At 47.2% G+C, this 17,753-nt stretch overlaps 1 protein-coding gene and 1 long non-coding RNA gene across 2 annotated transcripts; one reads left to right on the forward strand and one right to left on the reverse strand.

Annotated features, from left to right (window-relative positions):
- LOC308673184 lies at positions 1 to 2,113 on the reverse strand. The gene is made up of 3 exons (XR_014027595.1): positions 1,891 to 2,113; positions 1,102 to 1,291; positions 1 to 770 (listed from the first exon to the last, which is right to left on the reverse strand). It is a non-coding gene; the product is annotated as an uncharacterized lncRNA (long non-coding RNA).
- HMGB3 (high mobility group box 3) lies at positions 2,047 to 13,083 on the forward strand. Its single transcript, XM_081336676.1, has 5 exons — positions 2,047 to 2,181; positions 5,718 to 5,881; positions 7,315 to 7,454; positions 8,381 to 8,555; positions 11,433 to 13,083. Exons 2-5 carry the CDS (start codon positions 5,732 to 5,734, stop codon positions 11,583 to 11,585), a joined length of 618 nt encoding a protein of 205 aa, XP_081192802.1. The 5' UTR covers positions 2,047 to 2,181; positions 5,718 to 5,731; the 3' UTR covers positions 11,586 to 13,083.
- The last annotated feature ends 4,670 nt before the right edge of the window (positions 13,084 to 17,753 follow it).

The raw sequence follows: 17,753 nt of genomic DNA on the forward strand, positions 1-17,753 counted from the left end.
CCCTCATGCCCCTTTGAGTTGCCTCTTGGTGTTTCTTCACATCCCGACCTTTTTATTCCTAGAAACCTTGCACCTACTCTGCTGCTAACTCCTTAAGTGCTCTTAAGTACAGACTTACAACCACAACCAGGAGCAGAATTTCCATTGCTAAACCGGGCAGTTCTTCAGTGAGTCAGGCCTGATTTTAGGACTTTTGCCACGGCTGTTAAACAAATCATATGAGCGTTAAGGGAATCCAGCCTCTCCCGTTGATTTAGGTCTCCGGCAGCCACCCAGGAAGGTCGCAAGTGCTGATCACGTGACCCTGGGACGCTGCAACTTTCATAAATCCAGGCCGGTCGTCAAGCATCTGAATTTTGATCATGTGTCCGTGGGGACTCTGCGTTGGTTGTAAGAGCGAGGATCGGTCGCGAGTTCCTTTTTCTAGTGCTGTGTTTGCATTTGCTTGGGAAGTGACTGGGGTGGACTGGGGATATTAATTAGCGAGATTCAGAGAACTGGTTCCTTGCAGGGGTGGTGGGGGCGGCAGATGTGAAACTCTTATGGATGCAGGTATTAGAAAGAAGTCAAGATTTAAGCAGAAAAATCAGGATCTCCTTGAAGTCAATCTAATTCCCGTCCGGTTTTCTGGGGCCAAAATAAAATCCCTTCCAATAAGATCCGTTCGAAAGCTCAGCGCAGAGATCTTTTTTTACGGGGGGGGGGGGGCGATGTCTTTAAAAATGTAGTCCCGTTACTCCACTCCCCATCTCAGCCAGCCTCAGAGGGTTCTGAAAAAAGAGAGAGAGAAAAGGCTGTGAATGTCACATTAAGCCCTTCAGATCATGCAAATACATTCAAGGCTGCAATATTCTGAATCTTTATTTAGAAGTAAGCCCTGCTGAATTCAGTGAGACTTGGCTATCAAGGCCACAGGCCCTGGAGATCAAACAGGCGCTTAGTGCATCTTGCTCGTAAGGTCAAGAAATGACACAATTGGGGATTAAAAAGCCTGAGTGTTTGGGAGTTGAAGTCCATACATACTTTTTCAAGTTCCCAAGGTTGAGAGACCCTGCTTTCAAAGATTTAGGTATGAATGCTCTTTCTTTTGGGGTCACTCACCCCAACAGTGCCAGCAGACCCGACAAGCACCTTTGAATCGGAGTGAATCCTGGCTAACTGGGCTTTCCTCTCTCTCTCTTAAGTCATCTCTGTTCCAGATCCGGGTTCAGATTCAGAGTCTCGGCACTCACTCGAACTTCGCAAACTCCCACGTGGGTGCTGCAGCCTCGTCTGTCTCAAGCCCTGTAGCCTAGGGAGAAAGGGGAAACCTCCTCCTCTTTTGGCAGCTCCCCCTTTTATTTTTGTCCCATTTTCCCCAAAGTCCCCCTCCCTTCTCCTCTCTCTCTCTGTCTCTCTTTGCCCACCATTCTCTCCCTCCCTCTCTCCTTCCATCTCACCCTCTCTCCCCCTCTGTCTCTCTCCTTCTCTTCCCCTCCCTCTCATCCTCTCTCCCTCCCTCTCCCACACACACTCTCCCCGTGTCTCTCTCCTTCTCTTCCCCTCCCTCATCCTCTCTCCCTCCCTCTCTCCCACACACACACTCCCCCTGTCTCTCTCCCTCTTCCCCTCCCTCTCATCCTCTCTCCCTCCCTCTCTCCCACACACACTCTCCCTCTTCTTCTCCCTCTCACCCTCCCTCTCTCTCAAACACACTCTCTCCCCCCCCCCCGTCTCTCTCCCTCTCTCTTCCCCTCCCTCTCATCCATTCTCCCCCCACACACTCTCTCCCTCTCCCCCTCTCTCCCTCCCTCTCTCCCCCACACACACTCTCTCCGTGTCTCTCTCCTTCTCTCCCCCTCCCTCCCTCCCTCCCTCTCCCCGGCGTCGCTGCGCGGTGTGTGTGCCTACCTGGGAGCGAGCGGCTGTTCTTTTTGAATGAACGACTTGCCCGCTCCCAGCCAATGGGCGCGCGCCGCTGCTTAATATTCAACAGCGGCCGGGCCAATGGGCAGGCGAGGAGGTTGTTTTAAACGGCAGAGCCCCGCAGCCAATCAGGCCGCTCTCGTAGGCAGCCAACGCGAGGCTGACCAGCAGCGGCGGCAGCGGCGGCGGCGGCGAGGAGCGCTGAGTCTTAGCGCGTCGGGTGTGCGCTTCGCTTTCTTCCTTCCGCGGCTGCCGACGTTCACGCGAACAATACAGGTAGGCGCCCGGAGCCCCGCTCGGCAACTTTTTCCCGGGGGCGGCAGCTGCCCCAGCCCAGCCCAGCCTCTTCCCGGCCGCGCCGCCTTTTATTTTTCCTACCCCCCCCCCTCTTGCTTTTTTTTCCCTCTTTTTTTTTGGGAAAAAAAACCTTTAAATATAATGTGTATATTTTTGCGGGGTCGTTTTTTTCCCCCTCCCCTTTTTGCAAATCCCGGCTTTTATCCCTCCGCCTCTTTTCCCATCAACTTTCTGACTCTTTTTTTTCTTTCTCCCCCCCCCCGCCCTCCCTCTCTCTCTCTCTCTCTCTCTCTTTCCCCTAATTTTGAAAGGGGCGAAAAACCCGAGAGGTCCCGGGTCGGGCTGCCACGGGAGTTTTTCTTCCCACCCACCCACCCCCTGCTTCGTGTGGGGCGGGGGGGGGGCTCGGGACGCGTGTGCGGGTTTCGGAGGCGTCTTTCGGGAGAGGGGGGGGCTAGGAATTCTTCCCTGGGGGGGTTTGCCTTAATCTGCAGGGTGGGCGCGCGTGGGAACGCGTCTGGCTGCCCGAGATAGCGCTCTCGTTCCCCCTCCGTCCACGCAGCCACGCGCGCAACCTCTCCCCCCCCCCGAGGAAAGAGCGTGGGTTTTCCGCGGCTCCTGCTAGCGGAACGTGGCTGGTGCAGCGGCGGCCGAAGCCCGCATGGGCAGGAATCCGGCTCCGGGCTGGGCTGACCCTGCGCTTGTCCGCCTCGCCTCCGCGTGTCTCTCGCCGGCCCGGGTGGGGGGGGGGACAAACAACGGCCAAGTTGCCCGGCGGTGCGCAATGCCCTGCCGTGTCTTTTGCATTGCTAATGGGTGTCCCCTTGAGCATCCGACCGGGGAGAAGTCCTTGCGCGTCCCGGGGAGAGCGAAATAAATCTGCCCCCTTTCCCTCCCTCCCCCCCCCTTTCCCGCCTTTGTCGTTTTTTTTCTCTCCGCCGCCTGGGATCGGGCCCCGACCTTTCGTTTCCGCCTCCTTTTCATTTCCCCTCTGGGAAAAGGTCCTTTGGGCCGCCCTCCGTCCGCCGCCAGAGCCCGAGCCGACCCTTCCTCGCGCCTGGGCTGCCGCCGTAGGCTTTGCTGTGTGTGCCTTAATATGGCTGGCGTTCGCCTAGCAGACCTCAAGGAAGAAAGACGGGCAGAGACGGGGAGGGAGAGCGACGCGGGGGCGAAATCCGCGCGGGGGGTCCCCCGAACCCCCAAACCTTTCGCCTCCGCCCCCCGTGCTTTATCTCTCTCCGCTCGTGCCCTTCGCGGGCCGCTGGGAGCCCGGCTTGGGCTTTTTTTTCCGCCCTTTCCCTCCCTTCGGCGCGAGGGAATGAGGCTTGTAATGGCTGCGCGCTGCCTTTGTTAGACAGGCGATTGCGCTAAGCAGGGAGTGTGGGTGAGGGGGGGGAGGCCGCTTTCCGACCGCTTTCTCGGGACCCCCCCGGCTTTTCTCCGGCCCGCAACCGGGCTGGTTGGAAAGAGCATCGCTTTTTCTACCAAACGAGCCGGGTCCGAGCCGGCTGGCCGCCGGGGCTGGCCGAGCCGGGGGCTGAATCGGCGGAGACGAGCGCCGGTGGCTTTGTTAAGCCCTTTCCAGCAGCTCGCCGAGCCTTTCGAGAAGCCATTTTAGCGAATGGGGCCGTGATGGGCGAGGGGGAAGCGCTCTCCCTGCCTTCGCCAGCCGGGCTGCCTGCGCGAAGGGGCCAAGGAGCCCCGCCGGCGGACCCTCGCCCGCGCCCCCCAGGACCCCCCGGGCCCGGCTGGCCCCCCAGCGGCCCCCCGGGGCCCATTTCAGCGGCACTTTCTTTCATCAAGAAGCGATTCACAAAATGGAAGGTGAATTATCGGGACCGGGGAAACGGGGCTTTTTCGCCCCCTTTTCCACGGCGCGCCCGCAAAATAAAACAACCCCCCCCCAAAAAAAGGCGCAGCCCGGGGCAGGTTCCCCTCTAGGGGGGGCGGCTTCAGGCGGGGGGGGCTATTGGGGCCACGTGCCTCGGCAGTTGTTCCACCTTCCCCCCCCCCGCAACAAGGGGGGAAAAATATATATATACATATATATATATTTATTTTCCCAATGACCTTGGGGTGGAGAGGCAGGGCCGGAGCGGAACAAAATCCCGTTTCTTTTGCTTTGAAACTTTTGTGTGTGTGTGTGTTTGGGTGTTGTTGTTTTTTTTTTAAAACAGATTGTGGTGGTGCAACAACCAAGATGTATATATAGAACTGGGGCATGGGTGGTGTGTTTTTTATTTTATTTTTAAAGGCAACTTTTGCAAAACGGGGGAGGGGAGGGGATTTTTCCTGGGGAGGCGTGCTGAGTTAGTACTTGTGTTTTTTTGGTGTTTTTTTTAAAGGATTTTCAACTTTTTGCAACCCGAGATTGCAAAGGTTCCCAGGCAGGAAAAGGGAAAGAGGGTTTTAATCATCTCCCCAGCTAAAGGAAAACTGCTTCTGCCCCCCCCCCTTTCAGGAAAAACAAACCAACAACTCTGCTCTTTTTTCTTGACCTGGCAAATCCTTTCCCTTTGCAGGAAACTTGTAAGGAGATAAAAATTTCCTCTTTCCAAACTTAGCAGGCAGCTGCTGGGCTGACCAGCCTCTTAATGGCCAACAACCTTTTAATGACCACAATCTCTTTGGATACAGCGGCACTGCAGTCCTCTGTTGTGTGCAATAATTAAGGGGGGGATCTTTAAATGGGATTGAACTGTTTTCCAGATAAGGGAGAGATCGCCTGCAGCTACTATCTTGACATGGGAAGGCTGAAGTTCTCCAGAAGTTTATTATCGGAGTGGGTGGGCCAGCCCCAGCCTACAAGTCCACAAGTGGGCACCCACGTGTTTAATATCTTGAAATATTCTGGCTTATTCCTGGCTGGTTTGCACTTGTTTTTTTTCATGAGTTGTCAGTCGAGGGCGGGACGGGGAATCGAGGATGGTGCATGCCGTAACAGCAAAAGAGGCAAGCGATTAGACTTTTTAAAGGGATGGATGGACTGCAAAAGGGTTGAGCGTGTTGGGGATTTTCCTGAGGAAAGCATTTTTTTTTAAATTTTACGTATCGTATTTAAAAAAATATTTCCCCGTTTCTTAACCAATTGAAGGACTGCAGGGTGTGCACAGGTAGTCCTGGACCTAACAACAGTTAGTTGTGACCTATGATCATTTTTTTTACATTTACAACCATTGCAACGTCCCCATGGTCACGTGATCAAAATTCAGAGGCTTGGCAGCTGACATGTATTTGTGACAGTTGCGGGGTCCGTGATTCCGTTTGTGACCCCCTGACAAGCAAAGTCAATATGAAGGCAGGTTTACTTAACAGCCGGGTTACTAACTTGTCAACTGCAATGATCCGCTTAACGAACTGTGGCAAGAAAGGTCCTAAAACGGGGCAAAACACACTTAGCAAAAGAAATTTGGTGCTCAAGTTGTCATAAGCCGAGGACAGCCTTGTATATTGTCTTGGCTGCACAGGGCGATGTAAGATTGATTTTAAACGCTGAATTGTTGTTTGCTTTGAAGTGTTTCCTTTAAAAATGGCGAAAGGCGACCCCAAAAAGCCAAAAGGAAAGATGTCTGCTTATGCATTCTTCGTGCAAACCTGCCGTGAAGAACATAAGAAAAAAAATCCAGAAGTTCCTGTCAACTTTGCAGAGTTTTCCAAGAAATGTTCGGAGCGGTGGAAGGTATGGTCTCCGAGAATAAATTCTGGTGCTTCCCTCCCTGCTATTCCAAAGATCTTCAGGATAGCTGGCCAAGTAATTCAGCATCTATTAAACTTCTGGTGAAATAAATTTCAAATTTCACCCCCCCCCCTGCAGCTGAGCCCTTTCCTTACTTATTTCAACTTTCTCCTATTTGTGGCCTTAACAAAACTGCTTCCTTGTAATCCTATTTTCGATGGAGCGAATTATGATATGGGCACCGTGTCCAGAGAAGGAGGTTTGTGGGTGTTTTCATGGTTGGTCATGCCCACTGTGGCAATATTTTTTTTGGGGGGGGGGTCTTCCACTTGGTATCAACATTTTAGATGTTCCCTTGATGAAAAGATGGCTCGGCCCAATTATTTTGAACAAGCCTTCTGAATTTCACCTACATCTCTGGTTTTCTTGTATTTCAACTGAATTCGTAGTTAGGGTTCTGATGTGACAACACTACTACCCTGTTGAAGGTGAGAAATTCAGCTTCCCAGGACGCATAAAACTATAGTTGGTTTAGCTACACCAAGCTATAAAGCTATAATTGGTTTGACTGCACTAAGCTATGCTTTCTGAACAGCGGTCCCCAAGTTCAAACCAAATGGACTTTGTGGGGTGATGCACGAACTCTACTCAGTTGTATGTTGGCTTGTTTCTCTGGGAAAAAGAAAAGATTTCTTGCTCACTGGTTTGGAATACTCTCTGTAGCTCACGTAACCCATACCAAAGAGAAGGTTCTTCAGGTTATTTTATTTTTTTAGCGACTCCTAGAAAGTGAATTTTTATCTATCCCGCTTGAAGACTAACCCAACTGCTGGTGGTTAAAGATATCTTAGCCAGCTTTGAGACTGTGTAGTTAGCTGGAGAGCTTCACATTTGATCTTCCCAAAGTTTTTTTTTTTTGAGCACGTGGAACACAGCTGCAGTAGCCATCTTCCATACTTTAAAACGGCTGCATTTTTATCCCCTGAAAGTCCTAATCAGAAGAAGGTCCTCTTTGGCAGCTACAAAATCCCAGAAAATATTGTATGGTTGCTTTAAAGCAGGGGTCTTCAAACTTGGCCCTTTTATGACTTGTGGACTGGCTGAGGAATTCTGGGAGTTGAAGTCCACAAGTCATAAAAGGGCCAAGTTTGAAGACCCCTGCTTTAAAGCATGGTGGGTAGGCCACATCCCCGTACACTATATTGTCTTTGGGAGATTGGCTCTGAATCACAACCCTTCACTCTGCCAAGGTGCTTGGTTGGTGTCTCTTCTGATGCTAGACGGAGACCTGAAAAACCCCATCAAAGGATTTTTCTCCCCACTTCTCAGTTTGGGTATCTTGTCCTCAACTGTGGTTCTACCTACTTTGAGGACTTCATTTAGAGTCGGTTGGTGTTTTGAGTATCCTTTTTTAGGACTCTTGTTTTGTCTTTCAGACCATGTCGAGCAAAGAGAAAGGGAAATTTGATGAGATGGCGAAAGCTGACAAAGTACGGTATGATCGAGAAATGAAAGATTATGGTCCGGCAAAAGGGGGGAAGAAGAAGAAGGACCCAAATGCCCCCAAAAGGCCGCCGTAAGTAACCGCCTCCTTCACTCCAACCTTCTCAGTTCTGAAATTTGGCATTTTTGGAAGCATGTCGTTGAATAAGGCGGGGGATGGATCTAGCGTGGCGTTCCTGAACTGTAACAGCAGCTTTAAGAAGCTGCTTTTTAAAGCGGCTGCAGCTTTCAGCTGCTGTCTGCATGGGTGAAAGCTAGCCAGCTGGTAATTTAATGGTCGTAGTGGGGGAATTTTTTTAAATTCTTCCAATCCTCCTAAACTTTAAAAAGCCTTAATCCCAAACTTGAGGTTTTTGTAGGGAGTAACTGATACAACAGTCTGCAGCCTGCTTTGATGAATGTCCTCTTCTGATCAATCCAGATGTTTTTGAATGCTACGATACAGGAAGATAGAGAAGGCATTATATTCTAAATCACTGCAGTCGGATTATTAATAATTATTAATAAGGATTAGCCTTATTAAGGGATAGCTCCTCAAGTCCTGCCTGTTTATTTTTAAAAAAAACAGATTTAAAATGGAGAATTCTCAGATTTCTAAAATATTATAAGTATCTTACCTGGGTTAATATCCGTCAAATGACGATTTATCCTGCCCGCTTTTATTGGGATGTTGACAGCTGCTTGGACTGAGCTTAGCTAAAGCGTATGGACTGCAACCTTGCTTGAGCATAACCCAGATGTGTTTGGGGAGTTTTTGGTGGGGCTGTGAAGATCAGACCTGGATCTTTGGCCAAGTCCCAGCTGGTCCTCTTTAGCTCCTTCTGACATCTGTGTCAGAAACCAGAATAAAGGCGTGCAAGCTCGAGACTCGTGCATTACAATTCTTACACAGTTGTGGGCCTCATTAGGTCCTTGGTCCAGTTACCTCACACTAGTTTGCTTCAGAGTTTCTGACCCTCTCCCGTTTTCAGCTCTCCTGTATCTTCTCCCTTCCCCAAGGTCTGGCTTTTTCCTCTTCTGCTCGGAATTCCGTCCCAAAATCAAGTCCACCAATCCAGGCATTTCGATCGGAGATGTAGCCAAGAAGTTGGGCGAAATGTGGAACAACCTCAGTGACAGCGAAAAGCAGCCGTACAACAACAAAGCTGCTAAGCTGAAGGAGAAGTATGAGAAGGTAAGGTTGGGCAGCTGTCGCAGTCTGAAGGGATTCTGGGTAGCTTTGGTCCAGGGCACGGGTAGGCAACCTCGGCTCTTTGATGACTCGTGGACTTCAACTCCCAGAATTCCTGAGCCAGCCATGCTGAAGGGAAAGGGAGAGGTTTCCAAGCTGAGCCATGCTGGCTCAGGAATTCTGGGAGTTGAAGTCCACAGGTCATAAAAGAGCCAGGGTTGCCTACCCCTGGTTCAGGGAGAAGGTGATGGCCAGGCTGGGGCAAGCAAATACATGATGCCATTCTTGATTTGGGGAGCAAATCTAAGAATGCGTGTGCACAATGCTGGTTTAATCACTATGTTTTGGGGTCCTTGGTGCTCTCTGACCTTGGTGGTTTTCTTGCAGGCGTTTCATTACCAAACTAGGTAACATCGTCAGTGCTAGAAGGGAGAGTGGTTTGCTGCCTGCCTATATACCAGTGGCTTGCCCTGTCAGTATTGGTGGACCAACAATCAAGTAAACAACATCCTAATCGACTAACCATCAATATTATTTCCACCAAAAACTTGACAGGGCAAGCCACTGGTTTATAAAAATAAGGGCAACCCCACTCTCTTCTAGCCCTGATGATGTTACCTAGTTAGGTAACTACATGTCTGCAAGAAAACCAAGCTCTGACAGCACAGAGGAGCCCACAGTTCAATCCTGAGCTACAAACATTCTCCTCTCTTAGAATCACAATATTATATTGCATATGGCAGGTGCTCGTGTTCAATATCCAGGAGTGAAGCAGAAATGGGGCTTCGAGTCCGATATGAATGTGCTTGTTGCATATCGTGATGATTAATGGAGCACCCAAACCAGATCCAAAGCCTGTTTCAGGTTTATATCCAAATAGAGCACCCTTGTAACAGAGCGATACGGTAGACTGGCATTTAGTGCTTGTCGTATTCTGCTTTTCCTCCAGGAGTCCAACCAAGCAGGTAAAAGAGGATTGGGCTCTTGATGTTCTTCAAGCTTGGTTTTTCCTGCAGACATTTCATTACCTGCTTAGGTAACCTCATCAGTTGCAATGAGGGAGTGGTCTTGGTTGAGGTGTGGCTTCTTCCTTGATTAGGAGATTGTTTCTCCCTTGATCGTTTATCTGGTGCAACTTCAGAGTAGCCTGGAGCAAATCCTCTCGGCTGCCAACACCCAGACAAGCAGGAAACAGCAGCAGAAACCACACCCCAGCTAAGATGGGCAGGCCAAGTTGAATGCTACTCCTCCCCTGCGCTGGTGATGTAACTTCGACTGGTAGTAGAGCACCTGCTAATCCTTAGGAAAGCATCCAAGCTGAAGGAACGCCAAGTGTTTGACCTTGAGCTATAGATATTTTCTACTGGATTCTATTTTGCTATTGGAAATAGGATGCTAGACTTGGGAATTTTCAAAACATCCTGAAAGAAAACAAGGCCATCCTGCTTATGGCCATGAAAACAAAAGGTTGAGCACACCATGAAATCACCAGGTGTCTAGTTTAACTTCTACAGATAGTCCTCGACTTGGGAGCACAGGTGGGACTGGAACTTTGGTTGCTAAGTGAGGAGATTGTTAAAAGAATCACCCTGTGACTGAATTTTTTTTCCCCTTTCTAAGTCAAAAGCAGGTAATGTGAGACGTTTGTGACCTTTAACTGACTTTTAACTCCCTAAATTTAGTGATATGTGAAGTCCGTTTTTGACTGTTTTTGCTTCCTCCCAAGTTCTGCTAAAAAGAATTAAGCCATTAAATGTGCTTAAAAGATGAACCTTGGGTTGTAGAAACAACCACATAGTATCTGTGGGACTGCTTAATGCTAGTTATGTTGACAAAGCCAAGAGGAGTCCCTACAGTTCTCCTTGTGAAGTAAAACTTTCTAAGTATCTTCGTTCCTCTTCTGTGTTTTATTTTGGGTTAGCTAAGGAGCCTCTGATTAGCGAGTGGCTGGTGAGCATCAGTTTTTGGCATCGGGTGAAAATTCAGGCAGGTTTTTTTTTTGTATTGGTTTGTAATATAAAATGCAAAAGAAAATAGTAGGAAAATAGGAGAGGGGGAAGGGAAAAGGGGAGAAAGAAAAGATGCTGACTTACACCTTTTGGTGCAATAGAATAAGAGATTAGTATCCAACCTCAACTTTTTACTTTTACGTAGTAACATAAACTGGCCATTTCTATAACAACAAACCAATCTAATCGGTAAAACCCAAAATCAAAAGTTTCATTTTTCCCCCCACCTACCTCAAGCATAAAATCCAGAAGCTTTTCCAAGTAGAAATAAAAGTAATTGTGTTGAGGGTTTTTTTTCTTTAATCAAAGCAGTCAACTTAACCATCTCTGCTAACTCGATCAGCTTTTTTTTAAAAAATCCCATTTATATCCCGCCCTTCTCCGAAGACTCAGGCCGGCTTACAATCTAAGAAGCACAAATCAATGTGCTTAGCAGTAGCCTTCATTCTATGTATATGCCTGCTTATTAGGGCTTTCACACACACCCCCAAGCGGCATTATTACAAAGTCAGCTTATTGCCCCCCACAATCTGGGTCCTCATTTTACCTACCTGGGAAGGATGGAAGGCTGAGTCAACCTTGAGCCTGGTGGGATGTGAACCTGCACTAATTGCAGGCAGCTGGTGTTACTTAAGCCGGCATTAGCCCACTGCTCCACCAAGGCAGTGGAGCTTTGGGTCCTTCCATGTCCAAATTCAGGCAGTTGTAAAACAAAACAAAAAAAAAGTGAATAAAACAAGCCCCACCGCCTTGGCTCGGCCAATAAACCCAGGTTTAATTTTTGGCTCTTTCCCTAACCCCCCAGCCAGAATTGCAAATGCCGTGTTGGTGCTGCGGAAGGGAACCAAACTTTCTCTCTTTGATATTACAGGATGTTGCAGATTACAAATCTAAAGGCAAGTTCGATGGAGCTAAGAGCACAGCCGCTAAGACTGCTGCAGCTGCCCGGAAAAAAGTAGAGGAGGAGGAAGACGACGAGGAGGAGGAAGATGAAGACGAGGAGGAGGAGGAAGATGATGAATGAGAAACTGTATAATCCTTGTTTCCATGTGAATACCATAGAGTAGGGGAAACACCATTTGGAAAAGAAAAGAAAAGAAAAAAAAACTGGCGCCTCTTGCTTGAGATGGTGCCTTATTTGCCCTTTATTAAGATTTACCACCCAAATTTGGTTTTTTGATCACAATACTGTAGCCTTTTTGGAAGTCCATAAATAAAAGCGCTCTTGGGGGAAAAAAGAAAACGCAGAAACAATATGAAATAATAACCATTGTAACCTGGTTTACATTCAGTAGCTAGGGACCCTCTTCCGGGGTCCTGACTGTGTAACAAAGTTGTACATATTTCCAAACATTTTTAAAAACAAAAAGGAAGAGGGGGAAAGAAAAAAAAAAGCAAATGGAAACAAAGACGCTCTCGTGTTCTCCTAACTCTGTGCACTTTTTTCCTGTCGGTGTAACAAAGCATTTAAAAATGTTTCAAGCATCTTATTTTTTAATTTGTAAGGTGGTGTTTAACTATGTGGTTATTGGCTAGAAAAATCCTGGGTTATAAACTGTACATATCTATAGTTTGTAAAAACTAGACAAATTCTTGTAGTTCATGCTTTGATGGCCCCTGAGAAGGGGGGGAAATGGCTTTAAGCGAGGGGGGGGGGAAAGGTTCTTTGTGGGTTTTCTCCCCCCCCCCTCGGAAAAGGCCGCGTCTCAAAGCGTGGACCACGAAAGTAGATCTAATTTACACTACGGTGAGCGTACATTTAGCTTAAAAGTTGTCTCTCTGTATATAGTGAAATAGCATTCTGCAGCCATCCTTAGTTGTGAAAGAAGGGAGGGGGGGGGATTCAGCCGGCATGAGATAAAACAAGAAATTGTATGGATTCCTTTTTTTTTTCTTTTCCTTTTTTCTTTTCCTTTTAGTTTAAAGCCGGGGTAGTTTTTCAACCAAGCCTGTAAGTCTCCTTCCGTGGTCAGCTTTAAAAGTGAGGAGGGCGCAGAAGAGTTCAAAAACGCCTCTGTACTTAAAAAAAAAGAAACGAAAGAGAAAAGAAAAGAAAAATAATTGCAACAAACATTACGTTGGTTTTTTTTGTATGTTTAGAATGCTGAAATGTTTTTGAAGCAAAAATAAACAGTATTACGTTTTTAAAACTTCTCGACCATATTCTAGAGTTCCTGCTTTTAAACGAGGTTATGTCTTGAGCCGCGGATTAAAAGATGGCGGCGGATGGCGCCGCTTCCCGCCTCACGAGAACGACGATTAGGATGGGCAGCTGATCTGAGGAAAGACGGCCACGTGAGCGGGTTTGCTGATCAAAGACACTATGCAAATTTGAATCTTATTACTTGAAAGAAAAAAAAATCAAAAGCTAAGGGAATACATTACGGTGGTGCGAAGCCGCCATTTGCAAAGGTAGGTGACGAAAGGAGAGCGGAGATTTCTTTATAGATGTGTGTGGGGTGCGTTCATGGCCCAAATGCTATGCTTTGTAAATATTAAAATGTGCCTTTTTTTGTCTTGTGTTTCAACTGTCATGGCATTTTTTTCTTTCTCTTTCCCCATTGAGCTCCTTCCGGTAGTCGGCTGGTCATCAGACAAGGTGAAGGAGTGTTTACTGGTGTGTCGGCCTGGGTCTGCAACTCAGTGGCCTTGTGGTGGGGAGGGGGAGTCTGGTGTTTTGAGAAAGGAAGACCCTTCTGCTTTGTTAACGGTTGCCTTAATTTCACTAACAAGTCGGAATGCCTTCCATTGTGACCTTCAAGTTTCCAGAATCAAAATAACGTGGTGATCTGGAACCCAGATTTTAGAGGCATCTCGTTTGGGTGGATAAGAATGGATGTAGCTGTCAGATTCTTTGGGTCTGATGTACTACAGGAGGTTCAACCCAGTCCCTTGCATCTCAAAACCATAGTTTACTGAGCCAGTTTGATCTAATGGTTAAAGCATCAGGCTAGAAAACCAGGCGATCATGAGTTCTAGTCCTGCTTTGGGTGGGTGATTTTGGACCAATCACCAGGAGACAGAGTTTTAGTCCCCTGGTAGGCATGAAAGCCAACTCGGTGGTTCTGGGCCAATCGTCAGGAGACAGTCAATTCTAGTCCCGCCTTAGCCTTGAAAACTGGCTGGCTGGCTGGCTTTGGTCCAATCACTCATTCTCGGCCCAGCCCAACTCACAGGGTTGTTGTGGGAACAAATAGGAAGAATTTTTATAAAGCTGGCATGCAGATAATTTATGGCTCTGCACATTTAACAAAGCCAGATACGGCACGACTCACAACCAGCCCCTTGCGTGGCGACGGAAATCCTGGTTCCAGCATTGCTTGTAACTCGGGACTGATTACCTGCGGTGTCTTGTGAGGTTCCAAAACCATCAAATGAAATGGCGGTTGACTGGCAGAAGAATCCACAAGGCCTTGAAAATAGTCCTTCCTAGGACCTTCCAGGGAAGGTTGTAACGGGTTTTTCTTACCACTTTTTTTTTCATGGTAGAAAAACTTCCTACTTGGAATGTTAGAATTTATTTAAAAGGTGAATTTAAAAAAAACACCCAGTGACACTTAAATAAGGAAGGACTAACAGTTCCTACTTTGTGTCTGTCAAAAAAAAAAAGTAAGGACTTTATGCTCACTTCTGGTCTTTTCCTTGTTGAAAGAGGTGAAGTCTTTTTTTTCCCCTTAAAACATCTGTAAAATGTCACCACTGGAGCCATGTAAGCAGGTCCAGAGCTCTCATCAAAGCCAGAAAGGAAATGGGTTCGAGTTGTAAGGATCTGAGCAGGATTTGAGGGGCGCACAGCAGCAGCAGCCCCGGAGCAGAAATTTATTATTATTTATTAAATTTTTAATATTGCACTGAATGGGAAGATTTAGTGTGACAAAAAAGCTCAAGGCAGACTGCATGGTGGAAACGTATCATTAGTCCTTGAAATGGCATCAGTAGTACATTTTGGCCTACTGATTTGGCTTTGTCATATAAACTTTAATATTCTGCACGGAAACATTAAAAATACAGAAACATACAGAAACGTGAATTGGCAAACAGGCAGTCCTTGACTTGCAACAATTCATCTAGTGACCGAAGTTACAACTGCACTGAAAAAAGTGACTTATGACTGTTTCACACTTGACGTCCCTTGCAGCATCCCTGTGGTCACGTGATCAAAATTTGGATGCTCGACTCGTATTTAGGACGGTCGCAATGTCCCGAGGGGGGCTCACGTGATCACCTTTGGCGTCCTTCTGCCAAGCAAAGTCAACGGGGAAAGCCGGATTCACTTAACAACTGTGTGACTAGCTTAACAACCACAGCGATTCACTTTGCAAGCGTGGGAAGAAAAGTCGTAAAACAGGGCAAAACTCACTTCACAAATGTCACACGTAGCAACAGAAACTTTGGACTCAAATTCTGGCCATACATCAAGGACTCCCTGTATGAAACTAAGCATGTAAACCAAAAAAATATACACGTAGTTCTCGACTTTAAGCGCACACACACAAAATTCTGCAAGCTGAGGTCCAAGCATCTTGAAAGTTCCTGAGACTGGGAAACTAATGCCGCCTGTCCCTCTGGGTCCGTCATCCCTCTTGATTCAAAAGCCAAAACACCTTTTCAGCTGAAGTTAAACCTCCCATTGATTCAGCTTCCACATCCTTAACTGTTGCCCTCAGCAATCGGTCTTTTGCAAAAATCCGCTTCCTGTTTGTATTTTGCCTGGGTTGAGCCCTCCATTCCCTCTTGCTAGCAATACACGTACAAAAATTGTTCCCTTTTCAGGAAAGATGTATCTTGACCCAGACTAAAGGAATTGATTTTTTTATTTTTTATTTATTTTTTTTTGCAGGAGAAAGACAGGTGGATTTAGCAAAGGACCATCCCTAAACCTGTTGCTGATGAGAAGCTCTTCATTAGAATACTTCTGTGGATTGAATAGAATCTGCTTTGGCCCTGCCTCTTCACGATCTCGGGTTTTAAGAGATCGACGTGGATCTCAAAATATATCCCCAGCTCCCTTTCTTTAAAAGAAACCCTCGGGGTTGAATCTGGAACTTCCAGTTTAGGGATCCTTCCCCCGATGAATAAAAGCAACTGGGATCCAGAAGGGTGTAGAAGAGAGCGCCTGTGGTGTGTCTGAATGCTTTCAGTGGCTTTCCTTGCAGACCTGGTTGTCCCAGAAGAGATGGCATGGAGTAACTCTGTGTGAACCATCGTTCTGGCTTTGGCTTTTTCCAAATAGTTAACTGACCATGTGGGCTAGTGAGCAGGGGAACTGCCTGCCTCCTGGAATCGACCTACAACGCTCCATCGTTGGAGGTTTTGAAGCCAAGGTTGAACAGACATCGATCCCAGATGGTCTGGGAAGTCCTATCCTGGCCAGTGAGTTGAGTAGAATGAAGCCAATGATTCTAGGATAGGCAAGTCTTTGAAAATCATGCATTTTAACGTTTGCGTGTTTCCCTTATTTATGACTGCTAGCATTTGGTGGGAAAGTGAGGAACCTGGGGTTGGGCTTGCTAGTTTTCTACATTGCTTATTTTCAGTGGGAAGACTTGCCTCCTGCCTCAACCAGAGATAAGAAAGCAATCCTTCACATGGCTTCATGCCTGTCAAGAGGAGAAGAATGTCTCTTTCCCAGGATCTGCAGGGTCACTCTTGTGTGGGATAAAAGGGAGAAAATTAATTTGCAGGAAAACCTCCTTGTCTAACAAACCCAGATCCTTTCCTTCCTTGCTAAAAGGTCCAGGAAGAAGGGACTTCGACAAAACCAAGCCGATGCCACCAGAGACAAGAAAGGGGGTAAAAAAAAAAAATACTGCATACGGTATGTGTAATGCCTCTATGAATTAGGTATTTAATAATTTACACCACCCGTTTAATCCATGGCATACAAATTATCCCTCTCACATGCCACGCTGACAAACATAAAAATGGAGTAATCTGAGCAGACGGTAAGAGCAGCAAAAAAAAAAAGATAAAAGGCCACAAACGGGCTCAGCATAAGTTATTACAGCCAGGGGGGAGTTGTCTGTCTGCCTCCCGGTGCAACTGAAGGCAATTTGGTCTCTGCATTTTGCACACGGGTCCCCAAAATCCACTGCAGCACAAGGACAGTGGTGCCCCGTTTTGTCTTTTTGGCTCCCAGACCTTGGAATTTCTTAACTTCTCTTTCTAGGAAAATAACGACCCTTGGGGCATCCTAAGGTTTGCCAAAAAATAATAATAAATCAACAACACCTAACTGCAAGTCTTCTCCATTTGCTGAAATGGATCTTCCCCTCGACACACACACACACACACACACACACACACACACACACACGCCCCATGATTTAGATGAAACTAGGAATGTGGGGTTGTTTTGCCATCTTCAGGCAGCAGCTGCAAATTGCAGGTGGCCTTGTCCGGCAGGGGGCGGGAGTGAGGGGGAAAGCAAGATGGTTGAGGGGGACCCTGATTTGCGAAACGGAACAGCAGGAGAGTCTGTGTGGCGTCTTCCTTACCCTGATTACAGGTGGTCCTCATTTAACGGCGGTTTGCTCAATTTGAACTTACGCTCGGTCAGTTAGAACTTGCCATGAGCCTGAATGAGAGGGTGCAGTGATGACCTGTCCTGAGGGCCATCACAGCGTCTTGTGGTCACACAATCGTGTTTTTGTAACCTTCCCTGCTGGCTTTGCATAAGCAAAGTCAATGGGGAAGCCAGCGGGAAGTCTCCGGTCAGTCACCTGAGCTCTTGGCTTAATGTTCCCCACAGTCTTCATTTCAGAGCAACAGGGACTGCCATTGCTAAGCCATGCAGTCACGTGGTTTTTCGACTTACGACAGCATCGCTTAATGCTAGAGTTCTGGTCTGGTTAGCATTGTTAAAGAAGGACCACCTTCAAATCCACCATACCATTGAGTTACATGGTCAGAACAGCCTAAAGTAAAGGCAGCCATTCTACCATTACTGAGCGGGTGACTACTCTATCCATTCAACTCTATGGAAAAAGTCATCTCCGCCTGACATTGGTGTGGGACTTAGTTGCCATTGACCCAAATAAATACAAACAGTATTGCAAACAGATGGTAGCAGTGGGTTCACTATTGCTCGGATATCAGCTGCTGCTTTATAGAATATGAAAGAGGAGAAGTTACTAATTTACTAATTCTAGAAACTTCTGCAATAGTTCTCCACTGATAAAGAGTTTTGGAA

This window comes from Vipera berus, assembly GCF_964194415.1.
Source record: "Vipera berus genome assembly, chromosome: 11".
Classification (NCBI taxonomy): Eukaryota; Metazoa; Chordata; class Lepidosauria; order Squamata; family Viperidae; genus Vipera; species Vipera berus.